General features: G+C 40.7%; 1 protein-coding gene across 1 annotated transcript in view; it reads right to left on the bottom strand.

Annotated features, from left to right (window-relative positions):
- Positions 1-14,393, bottom strand: part of ryr1b (ryanodine receptor 1b (skeletal)) — a 187,908-nt gene that overhangs the window by 60,417 nt on the left and 113,098 nt on the right. Inside the window, exons 68-73 of the mRNA XM_061972366.1 lie at positions 13,021-13,151; positions 12,624-12,944; positions 7,069-7,309; positions 5,099-5,186; positions 4,915-5,007; positions 4,660-4,674 (exon numbers count right to left, since the gene is read on the bottom strand). Coding sequence (XP_061828350.1) covers positions 4,660-4,674; positions 4,915-5,007; positions 5,099-5,186; positions 7,069-7,309; positions 12,624-12,944; positions 13,021-13,151 — 889 coding nt within the window. The remainder of the gene's footprint in view (positions 1-4,659; positions 4,675-4,914; positions 5,008-5,098; positions 5,187-7,068; positions 7,310-12,623; positions 12,945-13,020; positions 13,152-14,393) is intronic.

The raw sequence follows: 14,393 nt of genomic DNA, 5'->3' as shown, positions 1-14,393 counted from the left end.
AAAGGCTTGTCGAGTGACGCCATCGCTGCGGTAGCCAAAACAACCGCGACGGGAAGAAGGACAAAAACTGGAATTCCCCCAAGTGTTGATGACAGGTCAGAGTTGCAGGAGGGGCTCAAATAAACACCCTGTCAGATATCAAAATATATTTGGGGAGATGAATTGACATTGAATTACCGTAAATTCCAGACTATAAGCCAATACTTTTTTTCCTATGCTTATAAAACGGTGCAGAATTTTTCTTCGAAGACGCCCATAATCCAAAGAGTTTTCACAAAACACAAGCAAAGACTCTGGAACGGTTTGCTATTGTTTGTGCTGCGGCGCCATCCTTTGGACGGGTTGGCTCAGTGCAGGTGCAGCTGGTGTTTCCTGCTGTGTGTCGTTCTGACATCTACTCGTCCATAGCGTTTCTACTCGTATGGATTCTTCATTCATCACTCCAAGCAACGGTTGTAAGTTTTACAATATAACTTAAACAATTTGTACTTGTGTGATGTCTGTAGGAGTGTTTTCATGCATATTTGTACGTGCTATCGTAATGTAATGAAGCTAGCACTGTATATGCTAACACTAGCATTATTATTATTAACTTACAATGGCATTCTTTTTGTATTGTTTCACTTTCACAAATTCCTCAGTAAATTCACCAAAACGCCACCGTGGAGTTAGAGTCTGTTTAGCTGATTGGAGAGCTATCTTGTGCAGCTAGTGGGTCCATGACCATGACTTCTGTTTTGTTTGATCAGCAGTTTTACTGCCATGTTACAGAAAACGTTTGGAAACAATTAAGGTATGTAAATAAACATTCACAGAATATTTCTGTGTAAATAACTCATTTCACAACGTATATATCTGCGGCTTATAGTCCTGTCTGTGGACTGCCATGACAGAATGAAAGTTGACACCAAAGGGAGTCTTCAAGCCATGTGACGATGAAGGTGTCAATGGAGTCAAGGAATTAGGTCCAGTTAGTACATGTGATGGAGGCTACCTGCAGCCTTTAAACCCCCCTGACCATCATGCTGGCTGTGCTACGCATGGCTTTTTGGAAACAACGGAAGGTGGAAAGCAAAGCCAGTGTGGAGGGATGGAAAAGGAAGTCGAGTCCGCCAGTGCAGGAAATAATAACAGCTGAAAGAACATAGACCTGTGACATCTGCAAACTGTTTACTCATCAAACAAGGCAGGAAGATGGCACCCGGCTACAGGAGAGCACGGCTCAAAATTGGAGCGCCGCTGCTTAGCCGGGCGCCATGACACCTGTCAGGCCACTACAATCTACGGCAAAGAGCTTTCATCAAGCCACACACTCTCTCACACACCTCTCTCACACACAGACACACACACACATACAAACACACACACACCCTGAACAAACCGTCTTCCCACACTAAGGTCTAATGTCACACACCAGTGGGCATAGAAGGTGAACAGTCGTTGGGACCACAGTGACTTATTTCAAAGCATCAGATGTGACCTTCAAGCCGTACCACTCATTAGATGGTATGTACACGATGACTAGTGAGTGTGTGGCACACTCACTAGCTGATACTAGAATCACAATCTTACAAAAACTCACGATTTGATTCCGATTTTTGGGGTTCAGCTGATTGTTTCTTTAACTTGTTTCTTTGGCTGCTGACATATAAGCAAGGAAATGTCTGTATTGGCTTTATTTTAACATAATGATACATGAAACATATGTTTCCTGTACTAGACAGCCTGTCTTTTAGTAGTAAGTAAACAAAGACTCCTAATTAGTCTGCTGACGTTTGCAGTAATATATTGTGTCATTTATCTACCTATTATTTTGTTAATCAACTTGTTCATTTCCTGTTAATATCTGCTTACTTCCTGTTTCAACATGTTCTATCTACACTTCTGTTAAAATGTAATAATCACTTATTCTTCTGTTGTTTGATACTTTACATTAGTTTTTGTTAGAATAATTATGTATATATTATCACACTAACTTTAGTATGCTTAAAGTCCGTTGCTTTAGTTATTTAGCTATACTTTTCTAATCTGTGCAAGGACAAAGACTTCTTGTCTCTTTGTTTTAGCCCGCTAACAGCCAAGGACTTCAACGACCTCAACGAAGATAAGATGACAGCACGCAGACGAAGCAGAGACTTCAAGGACCTCAATGAAGATAAGATGACAACACGCAGACGAAGTGGGGACAAGGCGAAACCACATGGCCCCCAGCACATTCCGTCACGTACTGTGCGTCCTGGACCTGCTTTGCATAATATATGTGACCACTCCTTTTAAAGGCAGCCTCAGTGATGTTGACTATGGAACTCTGAATAAAAAGAGGGACACGGGCGCTGAACCTTAGAGCGTAGGGCGAGACTGTGACTAAGTGTTCAGCTCCATACGTTCTCCTCATGAGCTAAATTGAACTCTGTCTCTGATTGATTCCTTGCTTCTTGTCTGATTAATAGAGGTCATCAGTGCTTGAACCAGACAGTTTTGGATGATACAACAAATGTAGGTATCGATCCGATACCAAGTAGTTACAGGATCATACATTGGTCATATTCAAAGTCCTCATGTGTCCAGGCACATATTTATTAAGTATATAAACAATAAACAATAACAAAATGCTATGTGATGATAAAAAATAAAAAAAATTAAAAGATGTAATCATAGTAGTATCAAATATATATAGCAATTGTTTACATTGAGGAGCGCTAGCGTGCTGTTAGCGGTTAGCTATTGTATTCTCCTACGGTGTGTAGTGAAGCATGTTTAGCTATTCCTCGCCCTCCAGTGACAATGATACTTGTAAGAAACGTACTTTGTTTGTCGCCATGGAGACCAGGATTAGTGATTAAGAAGTAGCCAAAACACTGTGGAGGGACGTTAGCTGCTCGCTAGCTATGTTTTAAATAGCAGGGGTGTCAAACTAATTTTAGCTAAAGGGCCACAAATCTACTCCCAAATGGGCCAAAATGGTTAAAATCGTGGCATGATAACTTAAAGATAAAGACAATTTCCGATTGTTTTTTTTGTTTAGAAACTAAACCATTACATTCTGAAAACGACAAATTTTGTTTTTTTACACTTAGATGTTGCGGTTATGTATTCTATCTTCATTTGTCGTTATTTACACTTTCTGAACAAACGATGTGATAATGTTCATCAGTCAAATAGGTGGAATAGTGTCTGGCAGAGTTTTAAAATGCTCCCGTTGGTGTTCATTTCTAACCTATCAGAAGATGAAACAAATGATAATATCAACATCTAATTACAGGATGTTATTAATGTGAAGTGAATTGTATTTATGTCGCGCTTTTCTCTAGAGACTCAAAGCGCTTTATATAGTGTATTATTTGTATTATTATATTTTGTATTATTATATTATATTTCGGCCAAAATTATATATTTGTTCCAAATGAGCTTCAAGAGATTGTTACCTGAAATGGTTTTCAACTTCACAGGTGTGCTTGAAGCTCATCAACCCGAGCAAAGTGTGGCTATTTTGAAGAAACTACACTGCAAAAACTGAAATCTAAGTAAGATGAAATATCTCAAATAAGGGTGATATTTGCTTATTTTCTGTCTGATAAGATAATTCTTCTCACTAAGCAGATTTTATGTGAGAGTGTTTTACTTGTTTTAAGTGTTTTGGTCCAAAATAATCTCAGTAAGATATTACAGCTTGTTGCTGAGATGTTATGACCTACAGTATATTGAGTAAAACATGCTTGAAACTAGAATATCAACTGTTGCAAAGCTGTGTCATCAACACTCACAAGTATAAAACTACTTTTTTAAAGTAATCATTTCTTATTTCAAGCATGAAAAAAAAAACATTTAAGATGTGACATTTCAAACAATTTTGAACAGAAATAGTTCATGCACATTCAGATCAATTCTTCAAAATTACAATTAAAAAAAGCTTGGCCGGGGGCCGGGCTGTATATATGCGCACTAATTGACTGAAAGAGCACGCACTTGGCGCGATGATGTCATGTTATCGACGGAAAAATGCATTTTTAGACCATATGATTTGCCTGAGCGGCTAGGAGACCCCGAGAGTAACAAGCGGTTGCCTTGTTGCCTTTCCATTAAGAACAATAAATTACTTTTTAGTATAAGTTTGCTGGTTTCAAGAAATGTAATGCCGAGCGCATATCATTATGTCAAGATAATGGCACTAGCATTTACTTCATTTAAGAAAATTTTTCAACATATCGAGCAAAAAGGTCTCTTTTTTTTTTCGACCAAGAAAAGTGCACTTGTTATTAGTGAGAATATACTTATTTTAAGGTATTTTTGGGTTCATTGAGGTTAACTAATTTTACTTGTTTTGTAAAGTCTTGACAAGCCAAATGTTGTTGTTCTATTGGCAGATAATTTTGCTTAGTTCTTTTTGTGTTTTTTTTCTTGTTTTTGAACACTGACTTTTTGCAGTGTAGCGGTGTAGCGTACAACTCCATCTCAAGGACGTCTCGCCTCACACGTTAGTTGCTAAATAGTCAAGTTTTGAAACGATTCACTGCTGTCACAACAACGAGTGTCCACTTTCCACGTCCACGGCGTCACCACAGCATCGCTAGGCGCAGCCACCCCGCTGTGTGCAACAAGTGCGGCGGTCCACGGGTGCCATGCGGTCACCACGGCGCTCGTGCACAAACACAGTCTAACCTCTCCGTCTCCGGCCTACGGGGGCCCGCCGTCCCAGCCCGACCCAGGACACAAGGAGAAAGCACAGTTAGCGACACGCCACCTTACTCTGTTGCTGGTGTGCCAGCTGACACGTGCTACCTTACACCGCACCCACACTCACATCCAGGAGGAGAGAGAATATGTTAGAATGTTTGATTAGTACGGGATTGATTATCAGAGATGAGTCCCTTCCTGTGTGACGACGCACGGACTGAACTTTCCCGCCGCTCTCACCTTGCTCATCTTGCTCTTACTGTCGGCGGTGAGGAAGGACATGTTGTTGATCTCGTTCATCACCACAAAGTTCTGCTCCTCCCGCTTGAAGTTCTGCATTTGTCAAGACAACCAGCAGATGACACCTCACGGGAGTGGCGTGTGGGACGAGAAGACCGGGGGTGTGGGGGTGGGAAAAACTCACGTGAGATTTGGACCAGAAAATGAAGACCTCCCCTACCATCCTGAAGAGCTCCTCTGCATCAGGATCTGGACATGTCAGCCATCTTGCCCTGGGGACAAACAGCAGGGACAACTCAAGCATTCAAATCTCACTTAAGGCCATTTTTCTACCGCAATCACCAAAAATGATTCCTGGGCGCGGCACTGCTGCTGCCCACTGCTCCCCTCACCTCCCAGGGGTTGAACAAGGAGATGGGTCAAATGCAGAGGGTAATTTCACCATACCTAGTGTAGGGATGTCCCGATCCGATATTTGGATCGGATCGGCCGCCGATATTTGCAAAAAAATGCGTATCGGCAAGGCATGGGAAAATGCCGATCCAGATCCAGTTTAAAAAAAAACTCCGCTCCGTGTTTTCCAACGCACCTATTTAAATAGTACATTCCACTTTTCTGCTGCTCCCTAATTTCCATTCCGCATTTTCCAGCACACCTTCAACACATCCACAGGTATGTGGATTCTCACGCAGTTGCTTTTAGCTGCTGGCATTACACGACAGGCTCTTCTCACTCTTTTCTGTGTCTGTGCTTCTCACAGACAGCAAGTGCACCTTCTTACACACGTCACATACTGTCACGTCATACGTCACATACGTATACGTCCTCCCCGAGCAGAGAGGTAGCAGCATGGCTAACGTTAGCTGTGATGCTAGCGCAGCCGTGTGACCAACGTTCTCTCTAAGGTGCGCGCTTGTGCAATTGCGCATTGTTTAAACGTCCTCTGCGCATAGCAATTATATGCCACGCACAAAATCAAATAAAAAAATAAGCGCATAACAATTTTCGACACACCGACACGACAGAGAAAACAGTTTTCGTCATCATTGTTCAAATATTGTAACGTCTGTCGAGACGCTTATCACCTTTCGGTGCCACATGTCCACACCATCAAAATGCCGAGGAAAAAATTTCCAGATCAACACCGTATGAAAAAAATTAGTGATTTTTTTAGTTGTGATTTCCTTCTCTGCGTGAAAGTTTAAAAGTAGCATATATTAATGCAGTATGAAGAAGAATGTTTTAATGTAGACATGCAAGCCTTGAAAGAAAATGTTGAAAATCAAGACTACATTTCCTGCAAATGGATGCATTTCTACCCTATATTTTAACTTTAGATTTATTCTCATATCAAACTCTTTTGGCTGTCTTTTTGTCACTTACATCCGGCGCCCCCCTCCACACCCTGGATTATAAATCATGTAAATAATTCAATGTGATTATCTTGTGTGATGACTGTATTATGATGATAGTATATATCTGATAGTATATATCTGTATCATGAATCAAGTTGAAAAACTTATTGGGGTGTTACCATTTAGTGGTCAATTGTACGGAATATGTACTTCACTGTGCAACCTACTAATAAAAGTCTCAATCAATCAATCAAAACACATAGAATCATCATACTGCTGTGATTATATGCATCAAGTGTTCATTCAAAACTAAGGCAAAATATCGAGATATATATCGTGTATCGCAATATGGCCTTAAAATATCGCAATATTAAAAAAAGGCCATATCGCCCAGCCCTTGTTTCAATGATGCCATTTCTGTTTGTCATGTATAATTTTGTCTATTTTATGTTTATCCTTGAATAAACAGGTCAGTTTCTTGTTACCAACCATTGTGTATTATTCAAACTCACCTAATTCAGCTGGCTAGTTGTTATCAAGAGTACTAAAACCCTTTTCAACATGATTCTGACAACTAAGTAGGCTAAATAACTTTAAACTTTAATACATGCTCGGATAGGCCATTATCGGTCAGTATCGGTATCGGTCAGTATCGGTATCGGATCGGAAGTGCAAAAACAATATCGGTATCGGATCGGAAGTGCAAAAACCTGGATCGGGACATCCCTAACCTAGTGTGTGTGTGTGACAATCATTGGTACTTTAACTTAAAAAGGGAGCTAAAAAGAGGACGTCCCACCTGTTGTTGTCCACGTAGCGGATGAGCAAGGGGTAGAGGGCGTAGAGGTCGCGGCACAGGACAGCAAACTCGTCTCGGATGGTTCCATTCTCGCTGTCCACCTCCATCTTGCCCTCCATGCGGAGGTGGTCCTCCTCCGCCACCACCTTGCCCGAGCGCTTCTTCAGCTTCTCCATGGTGGGGATGAAGTGGGACTTCAGCATCTCCGGCTTGGCTCTGCTGACGATGGGCTGGGCGAAAACTGCGGGTGGAAGAACACGGGCACAATCCAGGTGTTTTGACGTGTATGGACTGTACATTTGAACAACAATACCAACACAACGTTTGAACTATTGTCTTTCATTATGTTAGAATAATTGTTTCTAAATTATCACAAAAACTTTGTATTACATTGAGTGCCTGACAAGAAGACAAAAAGCCGTCTTTGAAACCTACCAAGAGTAAGGCTTGTAAAACTCCACTGTGTGTGGGGGGGGGGGGGGCGCAAGATGAAGGTGTTCCTGTGTTCTTTCATATATGGTAATCAACAGGAAGATATTGTTCTAACCCAAGGACTCAAAGCGGAGAGATGACAGGATCTGCCCAATTTCCAGACGAACTCTTTCTGAAGTATTTTACGAACTCTTTTTGAACTATTTTACGACCTCTTCTTTTGAACTATTCTGTAACCAAAGGCAACGCTGTTTACGACCCACTTCCTTCTGGAAGTGGAAGCGGTGGGCAGGTGGGAGGAGAAAGTCAAATAAAGAAGGAGGAGTGCAATCTTGTGGCAGAGCGTGCTGGAGATTGTAGAAGGATACAATGTCCGGGCAACTCTCCTCAATATATTGAGTCCAAATTGAATTTTGTCTGTGTTTAATTATTTGCCTCTTGTCTTGTTTAATAGATGTCATCAGTGTTTGAACCTGACACATTACATACAATTGTTGGAGCAAAATAAATCTAATAGTGCAAAATAACTTCTTGCCTGCTCTCAACAGAGGCGTACGCTTCCCTTCCCTCTCCCTTATCTTTGCTTCTCTGTCTCGTCTCAACTCTCTGGGAGCCTCACTGTTCTCCCACGTTAAAAACGGAATTGATCAACTTCTTTCCCAATGAAATTGACAAGGTTTTCTCGACGAGAAGCTCGTCTGTCTTGAACGTTTGCTGCTGGATACATGACGGCCGTGTGGGAGAAGTGGAGGCTTGTGCACTGCAAAAACTGAAATCTAAGTAAGATTAAATATCTCAAATAAGGGTGATATTTGCTTATTTTCTGTTTGATGAGATAATTCTTCTCACTAAGCAGATTTTATGTTAGAGTGTTTTACTTGTTTTAAGGGTTTTGGTCCAAAATGATCTCAGTAAGATATTACAGCTTGTTGCTGAGATGACCTATATTGAGTAAAACATGTTTGAAACTAGAATATCAACTGTTGCAAAGATGTGTCATCAACACTCACAAGTATAAAACTACTTTTTTAAAGTAAACATTTCTTACTTCAAGCATGAAAAAAAAAATCATGATGCCGAGCGCATATCATTATGTCAAGATAATGGCACTAGCATTTACTTCATTTAAGAATATTTTTCAACATATTGAGCAAAAAGGTCTTTTTTTTTCTACCAAGAAAAGTGCACTTGTTAATAGTGAGAATATACTTATTTTAAGGTATTTTTGGCTTCATTGAGGTTAACTAATTTTACTTGTTTTGGAAAGTCTTGACAAGCCAAAGTTTATTGTTCTATTGGCAGATAATTTTGCTTAGTTCAAGTAAAATACCCTTCATTTTTGTGGTTTTTTTTCTTGTTTTTGAACACGGACTTTTTGCAGTGTGTGCCTGGCGATTCTTTGCGTTGAGGACATGAAAGGTATCAACAAGGCATCTGCTGATTGGATCCATCGACACATTTGTAACGTGATTGATAGGCACTCAAACTGTGGCAATTTCTTGTCAAAACCGCAAACTGGGTAACATCTCGGAGAAGCTTTCCACTCAGCAAGGCGAAATTAAGATCAATTTGAGGACCAGAATCTGACAAAGTAGACTGTATCTACTTGCCCTAACCAAAATATACTAATCGGCTTCCACTTTCCTTCGGCCCGTTCGCACCAGCCTTGAACAGGACCGCTGTTGAAAACTCCTCCAGGAGATCGCTGCAGTGAGCTGCTACGACATTCCTTCCCCCCTTCCTTCATAGGACTGGATTGGGACTAGATCACGGTCGTCTCCATAGCGGCCCGCTGTGTTACCGCGATGTTACTATGAGGCAACAAGATCGTGACGTGTCACGTCCCTGGCTTATGGACACCCACACATCCATGGACACGACACAAACACGCACATTTTTCTATGCTTACGGCCATGATACAAATTGTTAAAAAAACAAAAAAACAAGCGGTGTTTTATTGCTCAAACTTTGGCGTCATATTTTGAACAAGTTCGCTCCATGCAGTGTCCTTCCATTTAGTGCTTTCAACCGGAAGTGGAAATACGTATTAGTCTTCTCGCCTTCCATAGCGTTTCTACTCGAGTGTATTCTTCAAGCAACATTTGTAAGTTTTACAATATACAGTCGTGGTCAAAAGTTTACATACACTTGTAAAGAACATAATGTCATGGCTGTCTTGAGTTTCCAATCATTTCAAAAACTCTTATTTTTTTGTGATAGAGTGATTGGAGCACATACTTGTTGGTCACAAAAAACATTCATGAAGTTTGTTTCTTTTATGAATTTATTATGAGTCTACTGAAAATGTGACCAAATCAAAAGTATACATACAGCAATGTTAATATTTGCTTACATGTCCCTTGGCAAGTTTCACTGCAATAAGGCGCTTTTGGTAGCCATCCACAAGCTTCTGCTTGAATTTTTGACCACAAAATTGCTGCAGTTCAGCTAAATGTGTTGCTTTTCTGACATGGACTTGTTTCTTCAGCATTGTCCACACGTTTAAGTCAGGACTTTGGGAAGGCCATTTTAAAACCTTCATTCTAGCCTGATTTAGCCATTCCTTTACCACTTTTGACGTGTGTTTGGGGTCATTGTCCTGTTGGAACACCCAACTGCGCCCAAGACCCAACCTCCAGGCTGATGATTTTAGCTTGTCCTGAAGAATTTGGAGGTAATCCTCCTTTTTAATTTTCCTATTTACTCTCTGTAAAGCACCAGTTCCTTTGGCAGCAAAACAGGCCCAGAGCATAATACTACCACCACCATGCTTGATGGTAGGAATGGTGTTCCTTGGATTAAAGGCCTCACCTTTTCTCCTCCAAACATATTGCTGGGTATTGTGGCCAAACAGCTCAATTTTTGTTTCATCTGACCACAGAACTTTCCTCCAGAAGGTCTTATCTTTGTCCATGTGATCAGCAGCAAACTTTAGACGAGCCTGAAGGTGTGGCTTCTGGAGCAAGGGGCGGTATAGCTCGGTTGGTAGAGCGGCTGTGCCAGCAACTTGAGGGTTGCAGGTTCGATCCCCGCTTCCGCCATCCTAGTCACTGCTGTTGTGTTCTTGGGCAAGACACTTTACCCACCTGCTCCCAGTGCCACCCACATTGCTTTAAATGTAACTTAGATATTGGGTTTCACTATGTAAAGCGCTTTGAGTCACTAGAGAAAAGCGCTATATAAATATAATTCACTTCCTTCTTGCATGGTAGCCTCTCAGTCCATGGCCATGCAAAACACACTTGACTGACGACACTGACACCTGTGTTCCAGCAGCTTCCAATTCATTGCAGACCTGCTTTTTGATGGTTCTAGGTCAGTGGTTCTTAACCTTGTTGGAGGTACCGAACCCCACCAGTTTCATATGCGCATTCACCGAACCCTTCTTTAGTGAAAAATAAAATGTTTTTTTTTTCAAATTCAAGACAAAGTTATATGTTTTTGGTAACACTTTAGTATGGGGAACATATTCTAAGTAACAAATACTTAATTTAGAGTTATTTGGTTAGGGTTAGGGCCAGGGTTAAAGGGTTAAGGTTACAATAAGGCCATGCCGAATAAGGCATTAATAAGTACTTAATAATGACTAGTTAAGAGCCAATATGTTACTAATTTGCATGTTAATAAGCAACTAATTAATGGTGAATATGTTACCCATACTAAAGTGTTACCATGTTTTTTTTACTGGTGCACAAAATGAATCGTGCATGAACATCACCTTGTTCAAACAACAAAACCAACACAGTGCATAAACTCACAGCAAATTACACAAATCAGTGTGACTTCTGCTGTTGCCATATCCGTAATACGCCGATAGGGAGAAGTTTTTATTTACACGATGAGTCGGGTGTGTCTTGACTTCCGCTGAACCCCTGAGCCCGACTCACCGAACCCCTAGGGTTCGATCGAACCCAGGTTAAGAACCACTGTTCTAGGTTGACTCTTGATCATCCTGACCAATTTTCTCTCAGCAGCAGGCGATAGCTTGCGTTTTCTTCCTCATCGTGGCAGTGACAAAACTGTGCCATGCACTTTATACTTAAGAACAATTGTCTGCACAGTTGCTCTTGGGACCTTAAGCTGCTTTGAAATGGCTCCAAGTGACTTTCCTGACATGTCCAAGTCAATGATTCGTTTTTTCAGATCTGTGCTGAGTTCGTTTGACTTTCCCATTGTGGCGTTTGTAAGCGAGTCTAATGACTGCATCACATATTTAAATGGACTCAGAGAAGTCAACAGGTGTCGTCAATCATAATCACTCACATGAAGTTAAGAGGCCATGAAGCTCATTTGATTTGATTGTAACTTTTCTACATCACCAACATTGATCATGTATGTTGCTGTATGTATACTTTTGACCCAGCACATTTGCTCACATTTTCAGTAGACCCATAATAAATTCATAAAAGAAGCAAACTTCATGACTTGTGACCAACAAGTATGTGCTCCAATCACTCTATCACAAAAAAATAAGAGTTGTAGAAATTATTGGAAACTCAAGACAGCCATGACATTATGTTCTTTACAAGTGTATGTAACCTTTTGACCACGACTTTAACTAAAACAATTCTTACTTACTAAAGCGTACCATGTGTGATGTCAGTAGGAGTGTTTTTATGCATATTTGTACGTGTTATCATAATGTAATCAAGTTAGCGTCGTTAGCCTTAGCTAATAGTCTCTGTGTTAGTATTATTAACTTACAACGGCATTCTTTTTGTATTGTTTCACTTTCACAATTTCCTCAGTAAATTCACCAAAACATCACCGTAGACTTATTGAGTCTGTTTAGCTGATTGGAGAGCCAGCTTGCGCAGCTAGTGGGTCCATGACGACGACTTCTGTTTTGTTTGATCAGCCGTTTTACCGCCGTGTTACAGACACCGTTTGGAAACAATTAAGGTATGTAAATAAATATTTATGTTTAAATAACTAATTTCACAACGTATATATCTGCGACTTAGAGTCCGGTGAGGCTAATACATTGAAAAATGCTTTTTTATTCTAAAATGTAGTGGGTGTGGTCTCCAGTCCAGAGAATAGGGTAGTTGTGGAAAGTGCGTTTAGACCACCACACAAGCACTGCTGGTACAAATGTGAACATTAAGTCTGCGCTCACTGACCTGCCAACCTCTTCATCCAGGATGCCTCATCAATTCCCAGGTTGTTGACCACAATCTTCATGATGCTTCCCAGCAGCTGGTTGAGATGCTCGGAGGTGACGGAGGTGCAGATCTGACCCTCCAGGTCTGGGAAGTTCTCTATACCCCTCTCCCACCAGCGCGGCAGGTAGTTGCACAGCATGGGCAGCGTGATCTCGATCACGTGGGGCATTTCTGTGTAGCGCGCCCCGGACTCGGCCAGATCGTGGATCTCCTTCATCAGGATCTCCATCTCTGGGATGTCGGGGCACAGCTCCTCCACTTGGTTGGGAAGACCCAGAACTGAAGGAGACGGGGCAGAACGAGTCAGCCTGGCTAGTTTGAGACAGGAAGGGTAGGGTTTTGTCAGGGGACTCACTGGTTCTTTCTCGGGGAGTCTTGGTGGTGTAGACGGAAAACGTGTTGAACTCGTTCAGCACCGGCTCGAGGAAAGCCACCGGCATGGCAGCTGCTAAGTGGGCTAAACACTCGCCGAGAGCGGGACGCTGCCTGCAGGAGAGGAGATGCCAAAATGTCATCTTGTATCCGTAGTAAGGCTGAAAACTGTATCGCCATATACGTTTTTGATATCGGTCGATAGCGATCATGATTGATATTTATTATGGAAAATAAGGACCAGGAGAAAAATATATTAAATGTAACCTTCCTCTGATTATAATCCCCTCAGCTATCAAGGCAGAAAGGAAATGTCAACACAATTGTAAAATCACAGTAATAATAATAATAAGTAATACAAACAAAAAGGAACATGTAAAAAATGCTTCATAAAGTGTAAGACAATAGTGCAAAGAGTGAAAATGTAAACATAGAGAAACTATTTTTTGAAGGATTAGTGCAAGGAAGTTACGTGGTCTGTGTAACATTAATTTGGTCTGTTATAAACATTTGTTTATTGACTTTTAAACACATATAATTGACACCAGTTGTCAAACATATATCAAATGTGCTGTTTTCCCCCCAACAAGTAAAATAAAATAAAAAATAAAATAAAAATAAATATGAAAAATACAAATAAAGTAAGAAACCACAGACAGATGTCAACATCAAAACACAGACAGCTGCCTTCCTGCATGGCCTTAGAGATATAGCAACCCACAAGCAAACAAAAAGCTCAACCACCCACATTGCAGTTGTGTTTCAATCATGGTTCATTTGGAGATCGGCTTCTCCTAGATATCTCAGAAAGGCAAGTGTTAAAAATGTTTGTCCAATAGCTGTTCAGGGATGGGCGGAGCCAAAACAAATGTATCATATTAGCTGGAAGTGATAACCATAACACAGATATGATATATCTTGGCTAATGGGACCTTGGTTTAATAAGTATTAGCTTGCATTGAATAAGGCTATGTCTGGTACAAATGGAATACTTATGAATGCTACCTGTTATTCAAATCATTTTATGTTATGCAGTAATTAACATATACATTTTATTGGATAAAATATTTATTTTTAAAATAGCACATATTTTATATTATGTATTTTATTCATACGAGGCTGCACTTCAGTTCCTACCTGTTGTTTCCGTACATCCGAAAAGTGAGTGTACAAGGATTAAAAAAATATGAGCGCGGCGAAGGAAACACTTAAAAAAACTGCCTGTTCTACCTACAGCACTCATTTTCACTTTCTCTTCTAACTCTATGCAGAGAATCAAGAGCGAGACAGCAAGATGACGCAACCAGACATGATAGTTGATACTGTATATATATATATATATATATATATATATAT

This window comes from Nerophis lumbriciformis, linkage group LG17 (assembly GCF_033978685.3).
Source record: "Nerophis lumbriciformis linkage group LG17, RoL_Nlum_v2.1, whole genome shotgun sequence".
Lineage (NCBI taxonomy): Eukaryota > Metazoa > Chordata > Actinopteri > Syngnathiformes > Syngnathidae > Nerophis > Nerophis lumbriciformis.
Note: the sequence above shows the minus strand (reverse complement) of the source record. Positions and strands in the feature narration are given on the sequence as shown.